The sequence below is a fragment of the Megalopta genalis genome, chromosome 3 (assembly GCF_051020955.1).
Source record: "Megalopta genalis isolate 19385.01 chromosome 3, iyMegGena1_principal, whole genome shotgun sequence".
Lineage (NCBI taxonomy): Eukaryota > Metazoa > Arthropoda > Insecta > Hymenoptera > Halictidae > Megalopta > Megalopta genalis.
This window is the reverse complement of record NC_135015.1, coordinates 21118752-21141086: the sequence shown is the minus strand read 5'-3', so window position 1 is coordinate 21141086 and position 22335 is coordinate 21118752. Positions and strand designations below refer to the sequence as shown.

General features: G+C 44.6%; 1 protein-coding gene across 5 annotated transcripts in view; it reads right to left on the bottom strand.

Annotated features, from left to right (window-relative positions):
• The window catches only part of ldd (lipid droplet defective), a 92269-nt gene that overhangs the window by 44273 nt on the left and 25661 nt on the right, over window positions 1-22335 (bottom strand). For 3 of the 5 annotated variants that reach the window (XM_076520287.1, XM_076520288.1, XM_076520289.1), the window contains exons 12-35: window positions 21101-21465; window positions 20548-20845; window positions 19714-19908; window positions 19428-19639; window positions 18312-18553; window positions 16900-17420; window positions 15585-15992; window positions 14389-15048; window positions 13404-13592; window positions 12798-12883; window positions 12558-12723; window positions 12285-12466; window positions 11595-12218; window positions 10825-10955; window positions 10433-10752; window positions 9835-10030; window positions 9409-9549; window positions 8991-9311; window positions 7656-8151; window positions 7459-7579; window positions 7182-7372; window positions 6722-6860; window positions 4497-4704; window positions 1918-2058 (exon numbers count right to left, since the gene is read on the bottom strand). In XM_076520287.1, coding sequence (XP_076376402.1) covers window positions 1918-2058; window positions 4497-4704; window positions 6722-6860; window positions 7182-7372; window positions 7459-7579; window positions 7656-8151; window positions 8991-9311; window positions 9409-9549; window positions 9835-10030; window positions 10433-10752; window positions 10825-10955; window positions 11595-12218; window positions 12285-12466; window positions 12558-12723; window positions 12798-12883; window positions 13404-13592; window positions 14389-15048; window positions 15585-15992; window positions 16900-17420; window positions 18312-18553; window positions 19428-19639; window positions 19714-19908; window positions 20548-20845; window positions 21101-21465 — 6553 coding nt within the window. The remainder of the gene's footprint in view (window positions 1-1917; window positions 2059-4496; window positions 4705-6721; window positions 6861-7181; window positions 7373-7458; window positions 7580-7655; window positions 8152-8990; window positions 9312-9408; window positions 9550-9834; window positions 10031-10432; window positions 10753-10824; window positions 10956-11594; window positions 12219-12284; window positions 12467-12557; window positions 12724-12797; window positions 12884-13403; window positions 13593-14388; window positions 15049-15584; window positions 15993-16899; window positions 17421-18311; window positions 18554-19427; window positions 19640-19713; window positions 19909-20547; window positions 20846-21100; window positions 21466-22335) is intronic. The other 2 variants (XM_076520291.1, XM_076520290.1) reach the window with 2 other exon arrangements.

Here is a 22335-nt window from a genome sequence, read left to right as displayed (position 1 = left end):
ATTCTCCCTAATTCACTTTCAGCTTGGAAACAAAAATGGACAATTTAAGGAGAGGAGATACGATCATTTATACAGGGTGTCCCAAAAATGTCTCGCAATACGAAAGTAAGGGATTCCTGAGGTGATTTGAAGCAACTTTTACCTTAGCGAAAATGCAATCCGCGGCTTCGTTTACGAGTTATTAACGAAAAACAGTGACCAATCAGAGGCGAGATCATTCGGCGCGAGATGGCCGAGCCAATGAGCGGAACTGGGCTCCGTGCACTCGTTGGCTGGGCCGCCGCGCGCCAGCCGTGCTCCCCTCTTATTGGTCAGTGTTTTTCGTTAATAACTCGTAAACGAAGCCTCGGAGAAAATTTTTGCAAAGGAAAAAGTTGCTTCAAATAACCTCAGGAACATCCCATTTCCGGATTGCGAGACATTTTCGGGACACCTGTATATTATTAAAATATATATATATATATATATATATATATATATATATATATATATATATACAAATATATATATATACATATATATATATATGTATATATGTATATATATAATATATGTATCCCCCTCTTCCCTAATTTTCCATTTTTATTTCCGAGCTGAGGATCAATTGGAGGGAATTTACTGTATCCAGAAATTCTTCTAATGTCTATAAACTTTTATATTTCACCCCGTCATTTTTTTTTATCATAAATGCATAAAATCCACAGTCCGATCGTAATCGTCTTTCGATCTCAACCGGCAATGTTTCATTCCCTCTTAAACGAAAGTCGTGATTCAACGTGAAGTTACGAATAAAGAGAAAGCTTTTCGATAAACGATACGGATTTAATTTGCTAGCCGACGAAAGAGCAGCACGGCCAAATGCACCGGGGCAGAGAAACAACGAAAATAGCAGCACTTTTCGGCGCATGAACAATTCAGATCTAATTTAGCCGCGATGAGAGCGAGCAGGCATCTTGCGTCGCGAAAAAAACTGCGGAGCGAACATAGCGCGGTCGACCGTGGGGTCTGCCGCTGCTTCCGGGAGCAACAAAAAGCCGAGCACTTTTTGGAACATAAACAATTCAAATCTTAATACACAGCGCCGATGAAACGAACGGACTTCTTGAAGCGACGTCCGATCGAAGAAAAATCGAAAGGGAAGAAATGCCATGCGTTCGGCGGTCTGTCGCAAATGTTCAGTCACTTCCGCTGCTTCGATAAACAAATGATTCGTGCAAATATTAATTGGTGCTTAGTCTTCTATAAACTCCGATATAAAAGATTAAAAAGAATCTTTTTTTAAATGAGAAGTTAAAGTTACTTTTATTTCCTAATTGTCATTATATAATATATTGTTTAGTTAATGACACTGTAGCTGACGTGAAGGCGAATTTACAGAGTTTCCCAAAATTATGTTACTTCCGGGAAATGAGAGGTTCCTGAGGTCATTCGAAGCAACTTTTTCCTTAGCGAAAATGCAATCCGCGGCTTCGTTCACGAGTTATCAACGAAAAACGTTGGCCAATGAGAGGCGAGCTCGGCTGGCGCGAGGCGGCCGAGCCAACGAGCGGTCGAAGCCCAGTTCCGCTGATTGGCTCGGCCGCCTCTCAGCAGCCGCGCTCGCCTCTCATTGGTCACTGGTTTTTCGCAAATAACTCGGAAACGAAGCCGCGGATCGCATTTTCGTAAAGGAAAAAGTTACTTGAAATGACCTGAGGAACCCCATAATTTCGGGACAGCGCGTATAAAGCGATCTTTACGTTTCAAAAAATTTCTAAAATCGTTGGCAGCAGCTAGTGCTTCGTTTGGGACCACTGTGCGGCATGCGGACCATGCTAAAAGCGGAAACAGAGGAACAAAGAGAAAGAGAAAAAGCGAGAGAAAAAAAGACAGAAGCCAGAGAAAAACATCGTGCGAGAGTGGTGACTAGTGCGATACCTTGGTAAGTGGTTGAAGGGTGGAGGACGTCGTTAGTGAAATAGAGGTTGTTGTAGAAGGCGAGGTAGCTCGGCCCGCCATAGAGAGACCGTGCGTCGGCCCACCATAAACTACGGGACCTCAAATCGTGTAAGCCCTTGCCTGGAAAATCATCGGCCGAATGGCTGGTCCGTCTTTCCAGTGACTCGCCGGAGGATCGTCGAGATTTCCTTTCGGGTCGCCGGTCGCCCGCGCCCAAGGTCGTCCGAGGGGCCGCGGTACTTTCTAGCTCGACCCGACCCCTCTCGCTCCCTCTCTCTCTCTCTCTCCTCCCTAACCGCGACGCGGTTGTTACGGTTCTCATGGGGGTGGGTCCGACGTTTCCACGAATCTTCGCGGACGAGTTTACGACCGCGGGCCTGGCGCACGCGAATGCATTGTCGTTACTCCGTTCCCGCAGCCTTTCTCGCTTTTATCGCGGCGCCGACGCTCGGAGGGTGCGATGAAATTCACCGAGGATACTTCCGCCCGTGTTCTTCGAGGAACTCTGCGAGACGCCAGGAATTCCGTCCACTCTCCTAAAGTAACGCTGCTTTCGGACGAGGTTGGAAAGCGCGGCGGACATTCTAATCTAACCCTCGCGATCCGACGCGCTATTATTTTCAACGAGATCGAGAGGAGGTCGGATAGATCGTTTGGACTCGCTTCGGCACGTCGATCGTCCGATTAGCGGTCGTCGAGTCCCTCGAAATCAAGGCGACTCGTTTCACCATTGGTTTACGGAACACGTCGGAGCGACGGAAAGTACTTTAACGCCATTTCCAAGGGGAATAACTTCTTCAAAATTGCTTAAGGAGACTTGAATATTTTCGAGATGTTGGACCGACTAGTTTTCTATGAAATGAGTACACGGAAAGCTTTTTAGATCATTCGTTGGAATGATAAAACAATTAAAAGATGATGTCTCTTTTCAGCCGTTCTATCTGAGCTCAAAATTTAAGAAATGCATTCTGTAGATCATTTTTTAAATTTTCGTTACGGGTTCAGATAAAGAAAGTTTAATAAACGTCATTTTTTAATTTTTTGTATCATTCCAGTCAATTGCAATGTATGACCTTTGTGTATACTCATTTCAAAAAGAATTTGTATTTTTTTGAATAATCATTTCGAAAAACATCTCAAAGATATTCAAGACCTTTGAACCAATTTTAAAAAAGTTATCCTGTTCGACAAGGCGTTCACGCACTTTCCGAGGCAACTGTGCGCGTCACCAGCGGCAAATACTATAATAACACCGTCCAAGTTAGATTAACAGCACAGTAAATTTTCTTTTCTCCTCCTTCTCTCTCTCTCTCTCTTCTCCCTAACTGACGCCCAACTATACAAACGAAGATGGACGATTTGCGAAGAGGATTATTATATACATATATATATAATAATATATAATATAATATAATATAATATAATATAATATAATATAATATAATATAATATAATATAATATAATATAATATAATATAATATAATATAATATAATATAATATAATATAATATAATATAATATAATATAATATATATATTATATATTATATATATTATATATATAATTATTCAACCCTTTGCCGATCGTCTTCACAATCGTCGACGATCGGCAACTATAAAAATCGTAGCTCCTCTCCCGAAATTGTCGATTTTCGTTCCGAAGCTTTCGTTTCGATCAGAGGAACTTAACCGTGAGTGGGACAACAACTCGCGCTTACTAATCCCATCGACGACATTAAGGAATCCCATCCCCCGAGTGTCTCTTCGCCACCCTTCCATCGCAATCATCTTCTCCGCCCTCCGAGCATCGTCGACGAGCCCCGCGACGGTTATCGACGAGATGATGATAAAGAGGTGCTACACACAGAGCATAGAACCGGCGCCCGACGCACGCCATCGACCGCGAGGGTGCCACCGGAAGCCGAACGTTTCGGACGAGAGGATCGTCTTTGTGCTCGTGATCTTTCGCGATCGATTGTTCGGATCGAACGTTCGCGGTGACGGTTAGAAAAAGAGAAGAAAAAAAAGTGAAACAAAAAAATCAGAGAAGAGAAGAAGTTTCGTAGAACACGGTCTACGATTTATACAGGTTGTCCCAAACATGTCTCGCAATCCGAAAGTGGCGGGTTCCTCGGGTCATTCGAAGCAACTTTTTCCTTTACAAAAATTTTCTCCGAGGCGCCGTTAGCGAGTTATTAATGAAAAACAGTGACCAATGAGAGGCGAGCACGACTGGCGCGAGGCGACCGAGCCAATGAGCGGAACTGGGCTTCGTACGCTGGTTGGCTGGGCCGCGTCGCGTCAGCCGTACTCGATTCTTATTGGTCACTGTTTTTCGTTAATAACTCGTTAAGGGTGCCTCGGAGACAATTTTTATGAAGGAAGAAGTTGCTTCGAATGATCCGAGGAATCCGCCATTTCCGGTTTGCGAGACATTTTTGGGACAGCCTGTAGACACAACCACCACCACTAGACGTTGACAGATGGGCTCTCGAGAGGGTCCCAAAGGTGACAGCGGCTCCAGTTTCGAGGTTAAACGGAATGCTATCATTTTCTACCTGAGTTCGTGTATTTCGCGACGACGTAACCGATCGCCGCGTAGAGGCAGCCGTCGAAGGCGATCATCAGTAGGATCAATCCTAAGCTCATCGGATCCCCGGGACTGGACTCCTCCCACATGGCGGACCACTTTAGCCCGACACCTTGGACTTCCTTCCTGGCTGCGTACAGGCAACCGTAACAGAAGCTGGTCGACATGCTTAGACACTGAAACGTTCAGAAATCACGCGCGTGTGTCGCGTTTACGAAATTGTCTCGATCAAAGCTTTGTATCATTTTCGTACTTTCGAGTAGGTGTTACTATATAGGGTCGGTAGGGCACCGATTGCTGCGGAGTGGCCAATTGCAGTGCCGTTGCTTTATTCTCCGGTATAATCAACTTTCTATTCGCCGAAGAAGACGTATTTCATTTTTGCGTCCTCTCTTAGTTTGCTCATTTTTCGATAAAAAAAACATTCAATACGTTTTATTCGGCCAATGTAAAGTTAATTACAATTGCAGCTACAGGACGATACAGTAATGTCTCCCTAACTGACGCTCAGACTGTCCATAGAATTAATAGTAAGCTATTCATTTCTGCGTTATTTTTAAATAAAGTTATCTCAGACAATGCCTAAGTATCTAAACGAAATCCAAACGAAAAGTAGAACATCGATTCGTACCTTTTTCCTCTTTTCTTTTACAGTAATGTCTCCCTTACTGACGCTCAGATTGTCCACAGAAATGGACAATTTGGGAAGAGGAGATACGATTATTCGAGCCTTGCGGCTTGTTTTTATAATTGTTGACAATCGATGATCATAAAAAAAACGAGCCACGGGGCTCGAACAATCGTATCTCCTCTTCCAAAATTGTGCATTTTTGTGTCCATCTGAGCGTCAATTAGAGAGACATTACTGTATTAATAATTCGTTCAATAATAATCATTAATAATTCGTTCGTTAACGATGCTTTGGAGAAAATTTTCGTAAAGGAAAAAGTTACTTCGAACGATCCGAGGAATCACCCCTTTCCATACATCACCGTAATTACGGGACAGCCCGCATAAAAGTAACCGGAAGGATCTTCCAAAATTGTTATAAAATCTGCGGTTTAGCTATTCCGGAATTCTTTAGCCGATTCGGTGCAAACGAGAATTTCGAGAACGGGAACTGTAACCTAGAAAAGTATCCGTCTTAGGTGTATAAACCGTTCGCAAACGACGATCGCCTACTATATTATTGGGTTGGCAACTAAGTAATTGCCGATTTGTTCAATGAAATAAAAAGTTTTTTTTTACTTGGGACGAAGTTTAATCTGTAATGTATTTTCCATTTTGTTCGATGACCTTTTGCCATCTCTCTGACGACTTGAAAATTCCACGCTCGTAGAAAGTCTGATCCTTTTCGGTCAAAAACTGAGTTAAGTGAGATTTTACAGCGTCATCGTCGTTAAAAGTTTTACCACGAAGGGAGTTGTCCAGGGATCGAAATAAGTGGTAATCCGATGGTGCGAGATCAGGGCTATATGGCGGGTGTAACATTGATTCCCAACCAATATCCATGAATTTTTGCCGAGTGGACAAAGACGCGTGCGGCCTAGCATTGTCCTGCCGGAAAATGACACCTTTACGATCGACCAATTCTGGTCGCTTTTCCTTGACCGCTGCATTCAATTTGTCCAGTTGCTAACATTCACGGATAATAAAAAATAACATAATAATAATAATAATAATAATAATTTTATAACATAACATTTACGGATATCATAAAAATGGGAGCGAGAGACATCTATAACTGAAATCGACAATTACTTAGTTGCCAACCCAATGAAAGCAGCCTCCGCTAACCGGGTCGTACATCAGAGTCTTAAAAACCATCATCGGCGTGTTCAGGATATTTTTCCGGCGTCTCGCGCAATCTCCATGCAAATGAAAAAGATACGATCGGCTTATAAATGACTATTTGGGCCGGGCTGCGGTCCCGCGGCCGACGCGCGGCGATGCAAATTGCGCGTCGTGGCTCCCGACGCAATATTTCGTCCCTGAAATTGAACGGATACTTTTCCGGGCGGCCCGTAAATCGTTTCCTCTCGAGCTAGAGGGAAGGGGAGGGGGGCGGGGGGCAAAGTTCGCACAAAAGGCGCGCATCTTATCGCGGCCGGCGCAGTTTGCGAAAATGAATCGCTCGAACGCGTTATTTATCACGGCGAACGGTTCCCGGATACGGCGGGAACGATAACTTACGATGAGAAGCTTATAGCCGAGACCTAATACGGCCTCCATAGCAATGACAATGACGTACGGCATGTACGTCAGCAAAAACATTACCACCGTGGTGATGGCGGACAAGCTCGCCGAGCTGCACACCGTCGAAATCATGTAGCTGGAAATTGATCGGGCTTCCTTTAGCGAGATCAGAGCACACCGCGAAGTGGCTAGTTAACGTTCGGGACCGGCGTTGCCAGAGAATCGATGGCGGGGACCAACGGAGGGGATACAGGTAGCAGCAGCAGCGCGAGATGGTCGCGCGACGCCGCGCGTAGGTCGGCTTCTCGGGCACGGCGCATCGCCCCTCCCTTCGACGTCCCCCATCCGAGACTCCGCGGTGCGAGAGTGGGGGAAAACGAGGAGCTCGCTTTACCCGACGCGCCATCGATTCCCTGGCAACGCACGTTCGGAACGGCAGCCGGTAGCGTCGGCTTACCAGAAGGTCACGATGGAGAACGAGTAGTCGATCATCATGATCAGAATCAACAGGGGATCGGATTTCGGCAGGATCTTGCCGGCCAGGAGGATCACCGCGATCGAGACCATCACGACCATCAGCTCCGCGAAAGTGGTGACGAACCAGGCCATCGTGTTGCGCCAGGGTTTCAAGCCCATCACGCTCATCACCTGGCGACAATAAATCCGTCGTTTTTTCAATCAAACAATCTCGGCTAAGTCTAATCTTCCGAGGGCTCTTCGCGTTCCATAGCTACCATCGCGTTCTGCGACTCCCGCTCCCAGACGATGTGTCTGACGGCCGCGCCCACGCACATCATCAACGCGAAGAAGAAGCAGACCTGGATCCCCTGGGACTCGTACAGGGTCGTTTGGAACCTGCGCCAAGCAACTGACTTCGATACAAAGATTCTACGGGGGAGAATCGGCTGTCGGGGATTCGAGCCATACTCACGGCACTTGCTTCCAGCAAGGGTACGGCATCTGTTGCGTGACGGTCTTCCACTCGTGATCCTTGCCGCTCTTCTCGCGCACGATCGCGCGATCGATGGAGTCCTGGAGCTGCACGAATCCACGGAGATAGCGGAGGTGCTCTATGAAGCTGCTCTCCGGCCCGGGGATCCAGAACTGATTCTTCAGCCTCCTCGTCGATTGAACGTAGTCGACGTCCATTCGGATCTTGTACACCACGTGCTCGGGCAGCTCGCCGCGCGGCGATCTCCTCGATCTTCCGGGCTCTTCCTCCGCGAAGACCACGCCTGCCAGAAACTCCCTCGTCTCCATCAACGCGCGCGCCTCCGCCTCCATGTCGTCCTCCGTTCGGAAACCTCGTACGCGATTCACCAGCACGCATCCCAACAGATCGTTCAGCATGCCGATCATCTTGATCAGCCGCTGCGACTTCTTCAGCTGCCACGATATCTCGCTGAGATTCATGCCGGACAGATCGCCTGGAACAGGGGGATCGAGATGATCGGACTCGTTTTGCGATTCTTCTTCTTTGAAATCGGGGAACCTTTTTTATTCGACATATCGATTCAAATTATATAAGTAGAATAGATTTGATATAATTCGTTGCAAATGTAGCGGTTAACACATTCGCTGCCAAGCACGAAATATCTTGTGTTGGGTGTCAAATATGACGCGTATAGTGCTAATTAAAAATTTGGGTGCCAAATTCTTTGCTAATTAAAACGAGGATTTATTTATTTATTATCTTTTACGTAGTATTATATTTTATTTATTATTGTTTTTATCTATTATTATTTCTTAGTTATTATCGTTTTTGTCTTAGTGTTATATCTTATTTATTAATATTTTTACCTATTCGTATTTTTCACTCAGTATTACTTTTCCTTACTATTACATTTTACTTATTATTACTACTTTTTACTTAGTATCTTTTCTACTTGCTATTATATTATATTATATTATTATATAATATTATATATATATATATATTATATAATATATAATATATAATATAATATAATATAATATTATGTAATAATAATATATAATATATATAATATTATATATATATATATATATATATATATATATATATATATATATATATATATAGAGAGAGAGAGAGAGAGAGAGAGATTATTATATTATTATATTATATTATATATATTATTTTTATTTGCTATTATCTTTTACTTATTACCACTTTTTACCTAATATTATTTTTACTCACTGTTACATTTTACTTATTATTATTATTATTATTTATTTACTTAAACAAAACAAAATAACGTCAAAAAGAAACGCTATGATAACTCACCGTTGACGTTCCCGCCGCCGAAAGACTTGATCGCGATTTTCATGACGTCGGAGGACATCATGTCCTGCAGATCCTTTAGGTTGTCGCTCATCTCCGAGAGGTTCGCCAAGGACGAGAGCGTCCTCTGAAGGCTGTCCATCAGCACGCCGAAATTCTCCATCTCCGCGAAAGTTTTATTGGACAGTGCCATAACCTTGTTTATCACCGTCGTGTTAGGCGCGTAGAGGATCTGTCCGCGCAACAGCGGCTTCACGTACGACCATATTATCTTGCCGCCTCCCATGCCGACGAAACTCTTGTATGTGTCCCGGCAGAAGTCGGCTACGACGAGAGAGAGAGAGAGAGAGAGGGAGAGACCGTTAAAATTCTTTACGACGAAACTCCGAATCGAACCGATAAACTCGCTGGGTCTACGTACTGGGCAACGAATCGAGTTCCGCCTGGTCGTACTGCTTGCTGTTGTCCTCGATCCTCGAGATGATCTTGTACAGGTCACCGTTGTCGGAGACCATCGCCTGGCCGCACAGCATCTTGCTGGAGTCCTCGAGGAACTTGGAAGCTGGTGGTTGAAATTGTATTTTAGGTCGAGTCCCGGATATCTTTCGTTTTCTTATCGGATATTTATTCCGTATTTCTTTTCTTTTTTTTTAATTTATTTCCTTTTATTTCATCTATTTTATTTGACTTATCTTGAACCCTCGTCTACTTAGCGACGATGTTATTCTATTTATTTATTATAATTAAATTTAATTATATTTCGCAGCATCGGAAATTATTTACGACTCGATCTAATATTTTTAATCGAAGCTCTCGCGTTCTCCCGTTATTCAAACTGCTGGCTCACTGGACATCGGCTGATCCTCTTCTTCTGTCTGCAGGCTCGACTTCAAGGGCTCCGCCGTCGGCACGCCGGAGGCTAACTTCTCCTTGAAGAAGGGCATCAGTTCCGCTGCTACGCCGAGGTTCGCCAACACCATTTTCCCTTCGGCCTCCGTCAGGTTCGCATTCGACAGGATGTTCTTCACGTTGGCGCTCATCAACTGATTATGATTATCATAAAATTATCATAAAATTATCCTATAATTATCATAAAATTATTATAAAATTATCATATAATTATCCTATAACTATCCTATAATTATCATATAATTATCCTATAATTATCATATAATTATCCTACAATTACCATATAATTATCCTATAATTACCATATAATTATCCTATAATTATCCTATAATTATCATATATAATTATCCTATAATTATCCTATTATTATCATAAAATTATCCTATAATTATCATAAAATTATCCTAAACTTATCATATAATTATCCTATAATTATCATATAATTATCCTATAATTATCATATAATTATCCTATAATTATCACATAATTATCACATACTTATCATATAATGAATGATTAATATTAGCAGTACACACCGTTTTGAAAATATAATCGAAGTTCATGTTCTTGATCATGGCAATCGTGACGTTCTGCGTCTGGGCGTCGTCCAGCTGGCAAATGGCAGCACTGACCTCCGTCGCGGTGATCCTCTCGTTGAAGCTCAGCATCTCGCCGAGCTTCTTCGGCGAGCAGATGATCTCCTTCATGCTGAGAGCCTTCCGTTCCTTCATGAACACGGAGATCATGTCGATCTTCGCCTCGCTCAGCATCGCCAGAACGTTGTTCGATATATGGATCTTATCGATCAGATACGAGTTCACCAGGTCCCAATCGTCGAACATGTCCCTGACCACGTCTTGAACAGAAAAATCATCGTCGTCACGGAGCGAGTCCCGAAGTCATTGGAAGAAGAAGCTTGATCGCCTACATTTCATGTTCAGAAGGCCGAGGTTCTTGAAGATGTCCATCGACTCCAGGGCGGAGACCATCTCGTAGATGTCGTCGAGGATCTCCGGCTCCTTGACGAACGGCTTCACGTCCTCCACTACCTCTTTCACTCTGTGAAATAGAAGCTCGTGTCTCATTGCTCTGATAACGAAAAGAGCCGCGCCGTGAAGTCAATCAACGATTTAGCTACTTCAATGGCTACCATAGATACTCTGACCCAAAAGTCTACAGCGAAGACTGAAATAATTTATTCTCAATAAATCGCCACGACTTGCTCCGAAAGCGACGACATCGCGGTTCGAAGATCCCTGAAGTACATAGATCCTGGTATCCGCCGGACGATCAGCTATGACACCATAGCCGGCTAAACTTTTCTTTGGGGGACCAAAATTCGTCGACTTTGAAAGACATATTTCCACAGATCTCGACGAGAGAACAACGACAATTCAAGTTCCAAAGCGCGGAACCCATTGGTTCAGAAGTTACGCGCGCCCAAAGTCGACGAAATTCCAGCGTATAACTTCGCCGCCCTTAACCCTTTAGGCAATTCGCTCTTCGCCGGAGTAAGTACGTGGTTCGCTACGCCAATGAGCGGGCCACCGCGCCGTAAAGTGTGCATATCGGCCGCTTGGAGCTCGAAGGAGACTGACTTGAAGCTGAAGCGTCGCGCGGACGCCGGCTGCAGCCGGCGCTGGCGTAACGGAAGGGTCGAAGTAACTGAAAATCGTTCCAACCGGGCGGCCAACTCACCCGTTGAACAGCTTGTCCACGGTCTTCTCCCTCAAGATATTCAGCACCCCGTCGACGACGTCCGGCACTCCGAGGACGTTCGAGATGTCCTCGAAGTCTATCTTGCTGGCGACGTCGAGGAGGTCGCCGCTCTCCGCTAGAACCGTGTACAAGTGTCTCAAGATCTCCCTGAGCCAAGTCAGGTCCAAGGACGCGTCCATCCTCCAGCCCTTCAACTCGCGATCTATGCGGTCCACGTCGAGGGTCCAGGACAGCCGATCGGCGATGTGCCACGTGCTGGGATAGTCGGCCGCCTTTGGATCGTACCGGAACAGCTTCTCGGCGCTCTTCGAGCCCAAACGCTTCGCCAGAAGCGTCACGTTCCGGCACTCCGGCTTCGTGGCGCACAGGGAGCCCTCCCTGTCGTTCATGATCGCGTTCACGTTGATCGTCGCGCCGGGCAGGAACGCCTCGACCTCGTGCGCGAACTTCGGCAGCGCCACGTCGCTCAGGTTCTTCCAAATCGGGACGTACTTGGCCGCCATTCTGCTCAGCGAGTCGATGTTCCTGTGGTACCTGGCCGTGTCCAGGATGAACACGTTCTGCCGCAGGTTCTCCACGATGCCCAGCATCACCGACACGTACCTTCGAAAGAGTTCCAACGAGATGTTAGAGCCTCCGCGCGCTCGCGATCCCGATTCGACGACTTACAGCCCCGGTCTGGACAACGGCGGAGACCCGAAGAACTTGCGGTAGCACTCGCCGATCCTGTCGCTGTACGTCTCGTTCTGGAAGTCCATCGCGATGTCCACCACGTGGTGCAGCATCTTCTCCAGCGCCGCCATCCACTCCTCCTTCGTCTTGTCCGCGTACAGGGTCCGGAAATGCTTGATCTGGGGGAGGGATGTCAGAGACGACGTCAGGCACAGAAGTGCACGGGGGATAAGGGGGGTGGGAGACAGGTGTCGGCGCTGCGTCGCTCACCTTGTGGGTGGTCTCGTCCCAATGGAAATCGCGCAGCACGAGCTCATGAATCTCCGATACGTTCAATCGGCTCAGCTGGCAGGATAGTTCCGAGTAGAGCCGGTGGTTCTCCAGCTGGGAATTCAGCACGTCGATCAGGGACATCGAGAAACACCAGGAACAGTCCCTAAAGGGTTCAGAAAAGAAGAGGCGTTTTACCGTTTCGACTCGCGACGATGGAAGACTCCTCCGGAGACTTACTTCTTGGAACTCGCGTCGGAATTCAGGATATCCAAGCCGATCTTCGCGAGCTTCTTCACCGCGGAATGAGCGAGCGCTCTGGTGTCCTGGCAGAATTGTAATCGTTATATTTTTGTTAGATGTAATAATTGGAAACGAAATTATTCAATTGAATTTTTTTAGCTGCGACAAAGTCATCGAGACGCTGAACGAGCCTGAAAGTCGACCAGCGGGCTAAGTTCAAAAGTTATGTTCGAGAAATTTTACTAATAATGTTACTAGAAATGGTGTTAGTACAGTAATTTCTCCCTAATTGATGCTCAGATTGTGCGCAAAAGTGGAGAATTTGGGATAGAGGAGATACGATTATTTCGAGGCTTGCGGCTCGTTTTTATAGTTATGAATTGTCGAAAACTATAGAAACGGGCTGCAAGATTAAATTAATCGTATCTCCTCTTCCCAAATTCGTCCATTTTAGTGGACGATCTGGAGTGTCAGTTAGGGAGACATTACTGTACACCGTTGCGAATAAAATGTACCGTAATGTCTCTCTAATTGACGCTCAGATTGTGCGCAAAAGTGGACAATTTGCGATAGAGGAGATACGATTATTTCGAGACGTTGCACCTCTTTTCTGTAGTGAGTCAGGAAATCGTTGAAGGTGCCCTCCTTGAACGAGGTCCACCACATAGGGACCTTCGGCGACCTCGGCCCCTCCGAAATTATGCGAATGATCGTGGACTGCAACCGGTCCACTCTTTCCAGAAAGTAAGTCTCGTTGAAGTTCTTCTCGCCGGTCCGGGACAGTCCATACTCCTAGAAGCATTATTAACCTTTTAGGTACGGCTGAATTCTGCGCGAGGCTATTTCACTGTGGACGGCAGAGTCCGATGTGTACTGTACAGACTCTGACACTGTATGTACAGGGTGTCCCAAAAATGTCTCACAATCCGAAAGTGGCGGGTTCCACGGGCCATTTGAAGCAACTTTTTCCTTTACAAAAATTTTCTCCGAGGCACCGTTAACGAGTTATTAACGAAAAACAGTGACCAATGAGAGGCGAGCTCGGCTGGCGCAAGGCGACCGAGCCAATGAGCGGAACTGAGCTCGTGCGCTGGTTGGCTGGGTCGCCTCGCGTCAGCCGTACTCGATTCTTATTGGCGCACTGTTTTTCGTTGATAACTCGTTAACAGTGCCTCGGAGAACATTTTTGTAAAGGAAGAAGTTGCTTCAAATGATCCGAGGAAGCCGCCGTTTCCGGTTTGCGAGACATTTTTGGGACACCCTGTAGACTGTTGTAAATCGATGTGAAGACAAAAGAAGTGTGAAACAATACATATGAAGACGATTATTTGGTTGAAACGATGAGCGAGTGAGCTACTAGAGCAAGCCACTATAGTGGCGCGTCGTCCAGAGAGATGACATCCGCAAAAGCCACTATAGTGGCGCGTCGTGCCTAAAAGGTTAATCGCTCGCATCGAGAACGCGGAAGAAAGGAAAATATAACCTCGACACAACTCGTCCGGTAAAATAACTGAAGCATAATAATCCTTCGGATAAAACTTCGGATAAACAGCCAAGTAATCGGGAAAAGAAGATCACAGTTCGATACCTCGTACTTAGCATCGAAAGGCAGCCAGTCGGCCATGACCGGCGGTTTATCGGTGAAGACGATCCTCTCGCAGAAATTAGCGATGCTGGACAGCAGGACCTTCTTCCTGACGAAGCCGGGCACGATCAGGTACTTGTCGAGGTCGCACGGGTGCGCCTTGCCGGTCGCCAGCTTCCCCAGAAACTGATCCAGCCTGTCGGACTTGAGGAAAGTGTCGACGATGCTGACCACGATGTTCGGCGTGTCCTCCATCAGGGTCAGAAGTGGCTTGACCTTCGAGGCCTCGTAATGGTTCCGCAGCTTCTGCCAGACGTCCCCGCCGGCCATCAGGTCGATCGACGCGTCCACGAGCTGGTACATGCCGATCAGCTTGCCGAACGTGTCATCCGTCTCGAAGAAACGTTCCACCTTCGATTGGCCCGCTTTCGCGTTCTTCGCGTCCTGGGCGTACCAGTGCACCCACGACCGTCCGACGTTGCGGATCTCCGTCAGAGTGTCGTTCGACATGCCGAGCCAGGTCTTCGCCTCGAAGATGCTCGACCGCACTTCGAGGTCCGGCACCGTCGACAACAGCGTCGACACGGCCTTCACCAGCTTGCCGAGCGACGCGTTCAGCGGCGTCAGTTTCGTTAGGCTGGATCTTCGGACTGTCAGGGCCAGCTGCAAAGGAGGACGCGTAGAAAATTAGAGGAGAGATCGTCGATCATCGGTAGACGATTTTATGCATTTGCATTCTTTTTTCCGTTGCATTTTTACGCGACGCGTAACACCATCGCGAAGACCGCGCGATGACCGTCGACGAGTGAGGTCCGCGAGGAACAACGCGTGCGATTTCATTAGAAATCGATAAAGGGGGACAATAAAAAATACACTTTGTATCTTGAAACGTTGAAGAATCTATGTGCCAAGTGGCGATAAATTTCGTCGAGGTCTTATGTTATAAAAAAATTGCGAAACATCGTCTCTCGTTCGAACGCTTCACACGAGTCTCCCTCCTCGAAGGTATCGTCGCGTTAATTTCAACTTGTCGCAATTATTGAACGAGAAAATGCATTTTCGCCGGACTTAGATTTCCTGCAATGAACGCAGACGATTTTGATCTCGGTACTCCGCGTTTAGTCGCTCGCGTGCCGAGCAACCGAGCCAAGCAATTTTGTTTCCAGGAGTCCAAGTTTCTTGGAATTTTTATTACTCACGTAATACTCCTCGCTGGTGACGGATTTCAGCAACTGATAAGGGTCGAACGAGCACACCTGTTGGATGAAATGGCTCCTGTTCGCGACGGACCAATAGACCAGAGGCAGCCGCGTGTTGCAGATCGTCTTCCTTACGTTCTCGTAGGAGAAGTTGCCAGTCTTCGAGCCGATCGCGCTGATCTGTGCTACCAGAGCGATCGTCTCCTCGGGATGAGCCTCGAGGATCCTCAGCAATTGTCGCACGTCCGTGCCCTCGACGAAGTCCCAGACGTTCATACGGCTACTCGGACGTCTGCTGCTGTTGTTGATGCCCTCCACGGTGTTCGCGACGTGAAGCAGGCACTCGGACACGCCCTCGACACCGAGCCTGTAGTCGGTCCAATCGATGGGTGCCTGGGGCTCGGAGTCCTTGAAAAGGCGTTTCAGCATATGAAGTTCTAGAGAATCGCTAAATCATTAGCCTAAATCGTTGGCTAAATCATTAGGTTGCGTAATAAGTCCATCCATGTTCTCTTGCGAGAGGATATAGTACCAGCCGCCGACGCGAACGGACTTGTTAAATAATTTCAATCTAATCTACCCTGTCTTAAAGTAGACATTTTCAGCTTTCATTTAAGCTAGGTTTCATAGGAATAGTGCTATGGGAACGTATTTTAAAATCTATCTGAACTTTTACTTTCAGATCTTGTAAAACCCACGATGTCGGAGATCGATTCCTTTTAATTTTTCAAAATGTTCTCGACATTCTATTGCATTGTAATCTACTCTGTCTTAAAGTAGACACTTTCAGCTTTCATTCAAGCTAAGTTGCACATAAATAGACCAACGAGGACATATCTGAAAATCCATCTGGACTTTTCCTTTTAGATCTCCTAAATCCCACGATGTCAGAGATCGATTTCTCCTAATTTTCCAAAACGATCACGTCGTTCTATTGCATTATAATCTACCCTGTCTTAAAGTAGACACTTTCAGCTTTCATTCGAGCTAAGTTGCACAGAAATAGCTCCACGAAGATATATTTATAAATTCATCTGAACTTTTCCTTTTAGATCTCCTAAACCCCACGATGTCAGAGATCGATTCCTCCTAATTTTCCAAAACGATCTCGTCGTTCTATTGCAATCTAATATACCCTGTCTTAAAGTAGACACTTTCAGCTTTAATTTAAGCTATATTTTATAGAAATAATCCCGCGAGAACGTATTTCAAAATTCATTTGAATCATCGCTTTGAATTCGTACAATTTTCCTCGGCTTTTCCTAGGTGTCAGAGGTCCGCGAACGGACTTGCTACACGACCGAATACATCTTACCTCGTGGTATTCTTCGGATTCCTCGAACGCCGTTAGCATCTCAGACAGGAACCGCTTGAAATAGTGGTTGGAGAAAGGTACCTCGATCGCCACGTTCGTCCTTGTGAGGTTTCGAACGACGTTCGTCAGATCGTAGAGGTCGCCGATGACCGTCATCACCCGCGATCGATACCCCTTCGCCTGCATCCACCAGACCATCGTTTCGGTCCAGAACATGTCCGCGAAGGCGTTAAATTTGTCGGTGGAAAGGTGGCACACGAACTTCTTCAGGGTCTCGCGATCCTCCCGCGTGAACCCGTTGGAGAAGGTCGGCCAATGCTGGAACAGCTGTTCGCAGACGACGTCGATCCCGTTCGTCGTCGAGTCGACGGCCAGTTTGTCCATCTCGAGATCGGTCAAGCCTTTCGCCAGCGAGGCCAGAAGATGCGGCAGTTTGTTGTAAAATATCCCAATCGGGCTTTCGTTGGTGAAACCCAACAGGGGCAGCCACTTCATCACGAGCACCTTGCCGAACTCCGATTCTGCAACCAGGAATATCAAAGCTTCGGAATCGAGCGGTGACTCTGAGGCACTCTGCTAAAATTGTGTTATATAATATATAATATATAATTTTATTTAATATATAATTATATAATATATTATATAATATATTTAATATGTTATAAATATATTTATATTATAATTATATATATATAATATAATATATAATTATATTATATTATATTATAATTATATATATTATATTATATTAATATATTATATATAATATAATTATATAATTATATTATTATAATTATATTTTTATTTTTATTTAATATATAATTTTTAAGATAATTAAAATTTCAGATTTTAACGTTATTAAAAGCGTAACCGTCGCATAGGTCACGAGACTCAATTTCGTACGCAAAAAAATGCACTTCGTCGTATTAAGTGAGAACACAGTAAATTCTCTTCGATTTTCCTTCAGCTTGTAAACAAAAGAAATGGATCATTTGAATGAATCATTCGGTGGGGATCGTTCGTTTTTATAATTATCGACGATCAGCAACTATAAAAATGTGCCGAGGGACTCGAATAATCGTATCTCCTCTTCCCGAATTGTCAACTTTTTCTTTAAAAGCTGAAGAAAAATTAGCGAGAATTTATTGCACTATAAGACAGGGAAATTATATTCTATATTCACAGTTAAAACAACATCATCGAGTGTGCAAAGGGTTAATTATTTAACGCGACTGAAACAATTTAACGGAAACTGTAAGAACAGAGAAGACAACATTTATTATTATAAATCATTATAAATTGCTGGTGCAACACTCTGGAGTCTCCCAAATGCGAAACAATTTTGATTTACTAGAATTAATTGCTTAGAAATTGCGTCACACACGTACGGTGCGTGGTTCCGTCGAACCTACCAATCGGTGACGTAGTATCGTTGACATAGTCTTCGAACGTGTTATACTCCGTGGTATCGGTGCGCAAGATTTTCGACACGAGCGTCGCTGCTTCGTGAAGAACATCGGAGGCGAACTTCGCGGTGATGAGAACGCGGTCGTCCATGAAAACGTTCTCCTTCCAGACGTCGGCTGCCCGAAGGTCGCTGCGGAACGCTGACATTGCCTTGTCCAGCTCCAAGTCGATGAGGCTCAGAACGTTGCTTGAACAATCGAGTCGTCGGTTCGGTTATTCATCTCTGGTCGAGACAAAACTGTAAGACATCCCTGAATTTCTAGCTGGTTTGTTATCTCTAAAATTACCGGGCGATAAGACTGTGTCCGCCTGGACCAGGGATGGACAAACTTTTGATCGCTCCTATTCATAAGAAAAATATATATTATTGTATTATATTATATTATTAGATATTATTATATTATATTATATTATTAGATATTATGTATATTATATTATATTATTATATGTTATGTATATTATATTATATTATTATATGTTATGTATATTATATTATATTATTATATATTATATTATATTATAAACATGTTATATTATATTATTAAATATTATATTATATTATAAATGTGTTACATTATATTATTATACATTATATTATACAGGGTGTCTCAAAAATGTCTCGTAAACCGGAAATGGGAGGTTCCTGAGGTCATTTGAAGCAACCTTTTCCTTTGCGAAAATTTTCTCCGAGGCTTCGTTCACGAGTTATCAATGAAAAACACTGACCAATAAGAGGGGAGCTCGGCTGGCGCGCGGCGGCCCAGCCAACGAGTGCACGGAGCCGCGAATTGCATTTTCGCTAAGGAAAAAGTTGCTTCGAACGACCTCAGGAATCCCCTACTTTCGGATTGCGAGACATTTTTGGGACAACGTATGAGGACCTGTATATTAATCGTATAAATATTACTAATTTAGAAAAATTCCAAGGAAAACGAATTTGGTCCGGTAATATAATATTTATAAAGCGTCGGACGTGTTTAGTGCACAGTATGTTCGGTGCCCAAAAAACGCTAGAAATTCAGAGGTGTCTTATAGTTTCGTCGCGGTGTGCACGATCTTACTGGGTGTCGTCCTTCGAGTTCTGCCACCTCTCGTCGAATATGCTCTTCAGGGTCGAGAGACCGCCGAGGACGTCCGGTTGCGAAGGCGACGAGCCCAGGGAATCGGACAGGCTCTTCTCCGTGACGATCACCCAGCTCTCGAACTGTTCGGCCAGGTTTCTGAACGCTTTGTAACCCTCGGTCCAATTGAATGTCGGCTTGCCGCCGACGTGCTGCAACGAACACCGTTCCCTTTACGCTGAGATCGCGACCAGGCGCGTCCGCGAGAAGTCGTCGGAACACTTACACCGTGAGCGGCGAAGTACGTCGAAGGATAGGTCTTCCATTCCTTGATGATCGGCGCCGGATTGCAAGATATGTTCTCCATTTTCTCGATCACCGCGCGGCTGCCGCTTCGCAGCTCCAGCGCTGCCCCGACGCTCTCCTGTTTCACGCAGGGCCATTGGTCCTCCCGCGAGTTGTAGTCGTCCAACAAGGATATCTGGCGAAGTACAAATTGTTCTCTGAAATCGTTCCACGGCTTCTAAACGAAAATGGACAATTTCGGGAGAGGACTGCACTGAACGTGCGGGAGGAATCGACGCTAAAAAATTGTTCCATCCGGTTCCAGATATAACGTTCAAATCGCCGAAATTGCTTCTATTTAAAAGGTTGTTAAAAGCGTAAAACGCTTATATATATTATATATTATATTATATTATATATATATATATATAATATAATAATAATAATAATAATAATATATATATACAGTAATGTCTCCCTTACTGACGCTCGGATTGTCCGCAAAAATAGACAATTTGGGGAGAGGAGACACGATTATCCGAGCCTTGCGGCTCGTTTTCATAATTATTGACAATTTATAACTATAAAAACGATCCAAAAGGCTCGAATAATCGTATCTCCTCTTCCCGAATTGTCCAGTTTTCTGGACAATCTGTGCGTCAATTAGAGAGACATTACTGTACAGTGAATTCCCCCTAATCGACGCTCGGCTTGTGCACGAAAATGGACAGTAATCGTGTCTCCTCTTCCCACATTTGTTCCCAAGCTGAGGGACAAGTTCACAGATTTTACTGTCACCGAATTTATGCTATTGCTGCGTTCGAAGGTTCGTTACCAGGTGGATCGGTCTCATGGTGACGACGTCGATCACGTCCAGGATCAGATCGCGAAGGTTAAAGAGGCCAACGCTGATCAGGCTCCTCGTCTCGGGCATCTCCAGCGCGGTCGGGTTCTTCGAGTGTATCACCCTCCCGGAATCTACCCTGGAGACCTCTAACAAGGCGCTCTGCATCATGTCGAGTATCAGCGTGATGTTCCAGCCGAGGTCTTCCACGTTTTTCCAGCCGCTCTTCGATCGAATGTCGAACAAACGGCCCTCCAGAATGTCGAACAGCTTGCAGGTCAGACCTACGCTGCAGATACATGCCACTTGTCAGTCGTTGACTTCACCTTCCAGCGGTGACGGAATTGTTTATAACTTATTTCGATAGAGCGATAGGATGTCAAATTGGCGCAGCGAAAAAATCGATAAATTACAGGGCGGTAGGAATATAGCGGCGTCGGTGACGGCAGACCAAAATTGCGTCATTTAGGGAGACATTTCCGTACGCAGAAAAGCAAATATGAAATGAATATGTCGAACCGGCGAACCCGTCTCGACCACCAACCTGATCTCGAAGCCGTCCCTGGCGCTTAAGTCGGTGCTCCAGGAGGTTCTGAAGTTTCTCTTCAGCCTCTCCAAGTTGACCAGTTTGTGGGCCGGGGCCTTCTCGTGGATCAGGACGTCGACGTACCGATAGACCGCGATCGTCACCTCGTTGAACTCGGTCCAGTTGAACTTCTTATCGGCGGTGGACGCCTGGACAGCCTCCACGTCCAAGTCCAGGTCGGTTTGCACCATGCCGGCCACACGGCAGACCAACGTCTTCAGCAACGTGCCGTTCGCGTCGCTTGGAAAGTTTATTAACGCCGGCGGGTCCCGGTTCACGCAGTACGATCTCGTGAAGTTCTCGTACTCTAAAATTTGCAAAACCTGCGGATAAAAGTGTTCGTCCGTGATGAAAGCGGGGACACGGCAATTCCGGGGCGTGTTCGTCGATGAGAATTGGACGATTCTTCGGACGGATACGATCGCGTTCGAATCGCGGGAAAAAGTTGAAGACAGCCCCTGGTCGTTGGAACCGTTCGACGCGAACGGTTTTTGTTCTTTTTGGTCGAAACTTTATCGAATATAAGTTGAACAGAAATGCATTTGTCTTGGTAATAATTTTAATAAAATGAAGAGAACGTAGAGAGATTATTAAATGTTTCAAATGTTTGTACAGTTTGATATTCATTCTGCTCGTTTTTATCGCAAATGCATCGAATCTACGGTCTGCATAGCGAATCACTGTATCCTGATGATAAAGTGGTGTGCATAATTATAGACTCTAAGTAACTTTCACATTGTCTATAGATATTTAAAGAGAAACTATATTTGCATATGTCCGTATTAGAAATAATAAAGAATAGAAATGTACAAATATGATATACCATTAAGATATATAATATTATTATATGTTATATATTGTATTATATTTTATTATATTATACGCTACATATTATTATATGTAATAACATTATATTATAATATTATAATTATAATATTATATAAATATAATATTTAATATAATTATTATATTTAAAAATATAATACTATTATATTATATTTTTTTATATAATATTATAATATTATTATAATAATATTATATATATATATATATATATATATTATAATGTAATATATAATATTATATTATATATTAAGTAATATTATCATATGTATATAATATTAAATACCACTACAAGCGTAACAGTTACTTTGGGTCTAGAATGATTCTGTAACCGCTGTAAAATCGCTCGG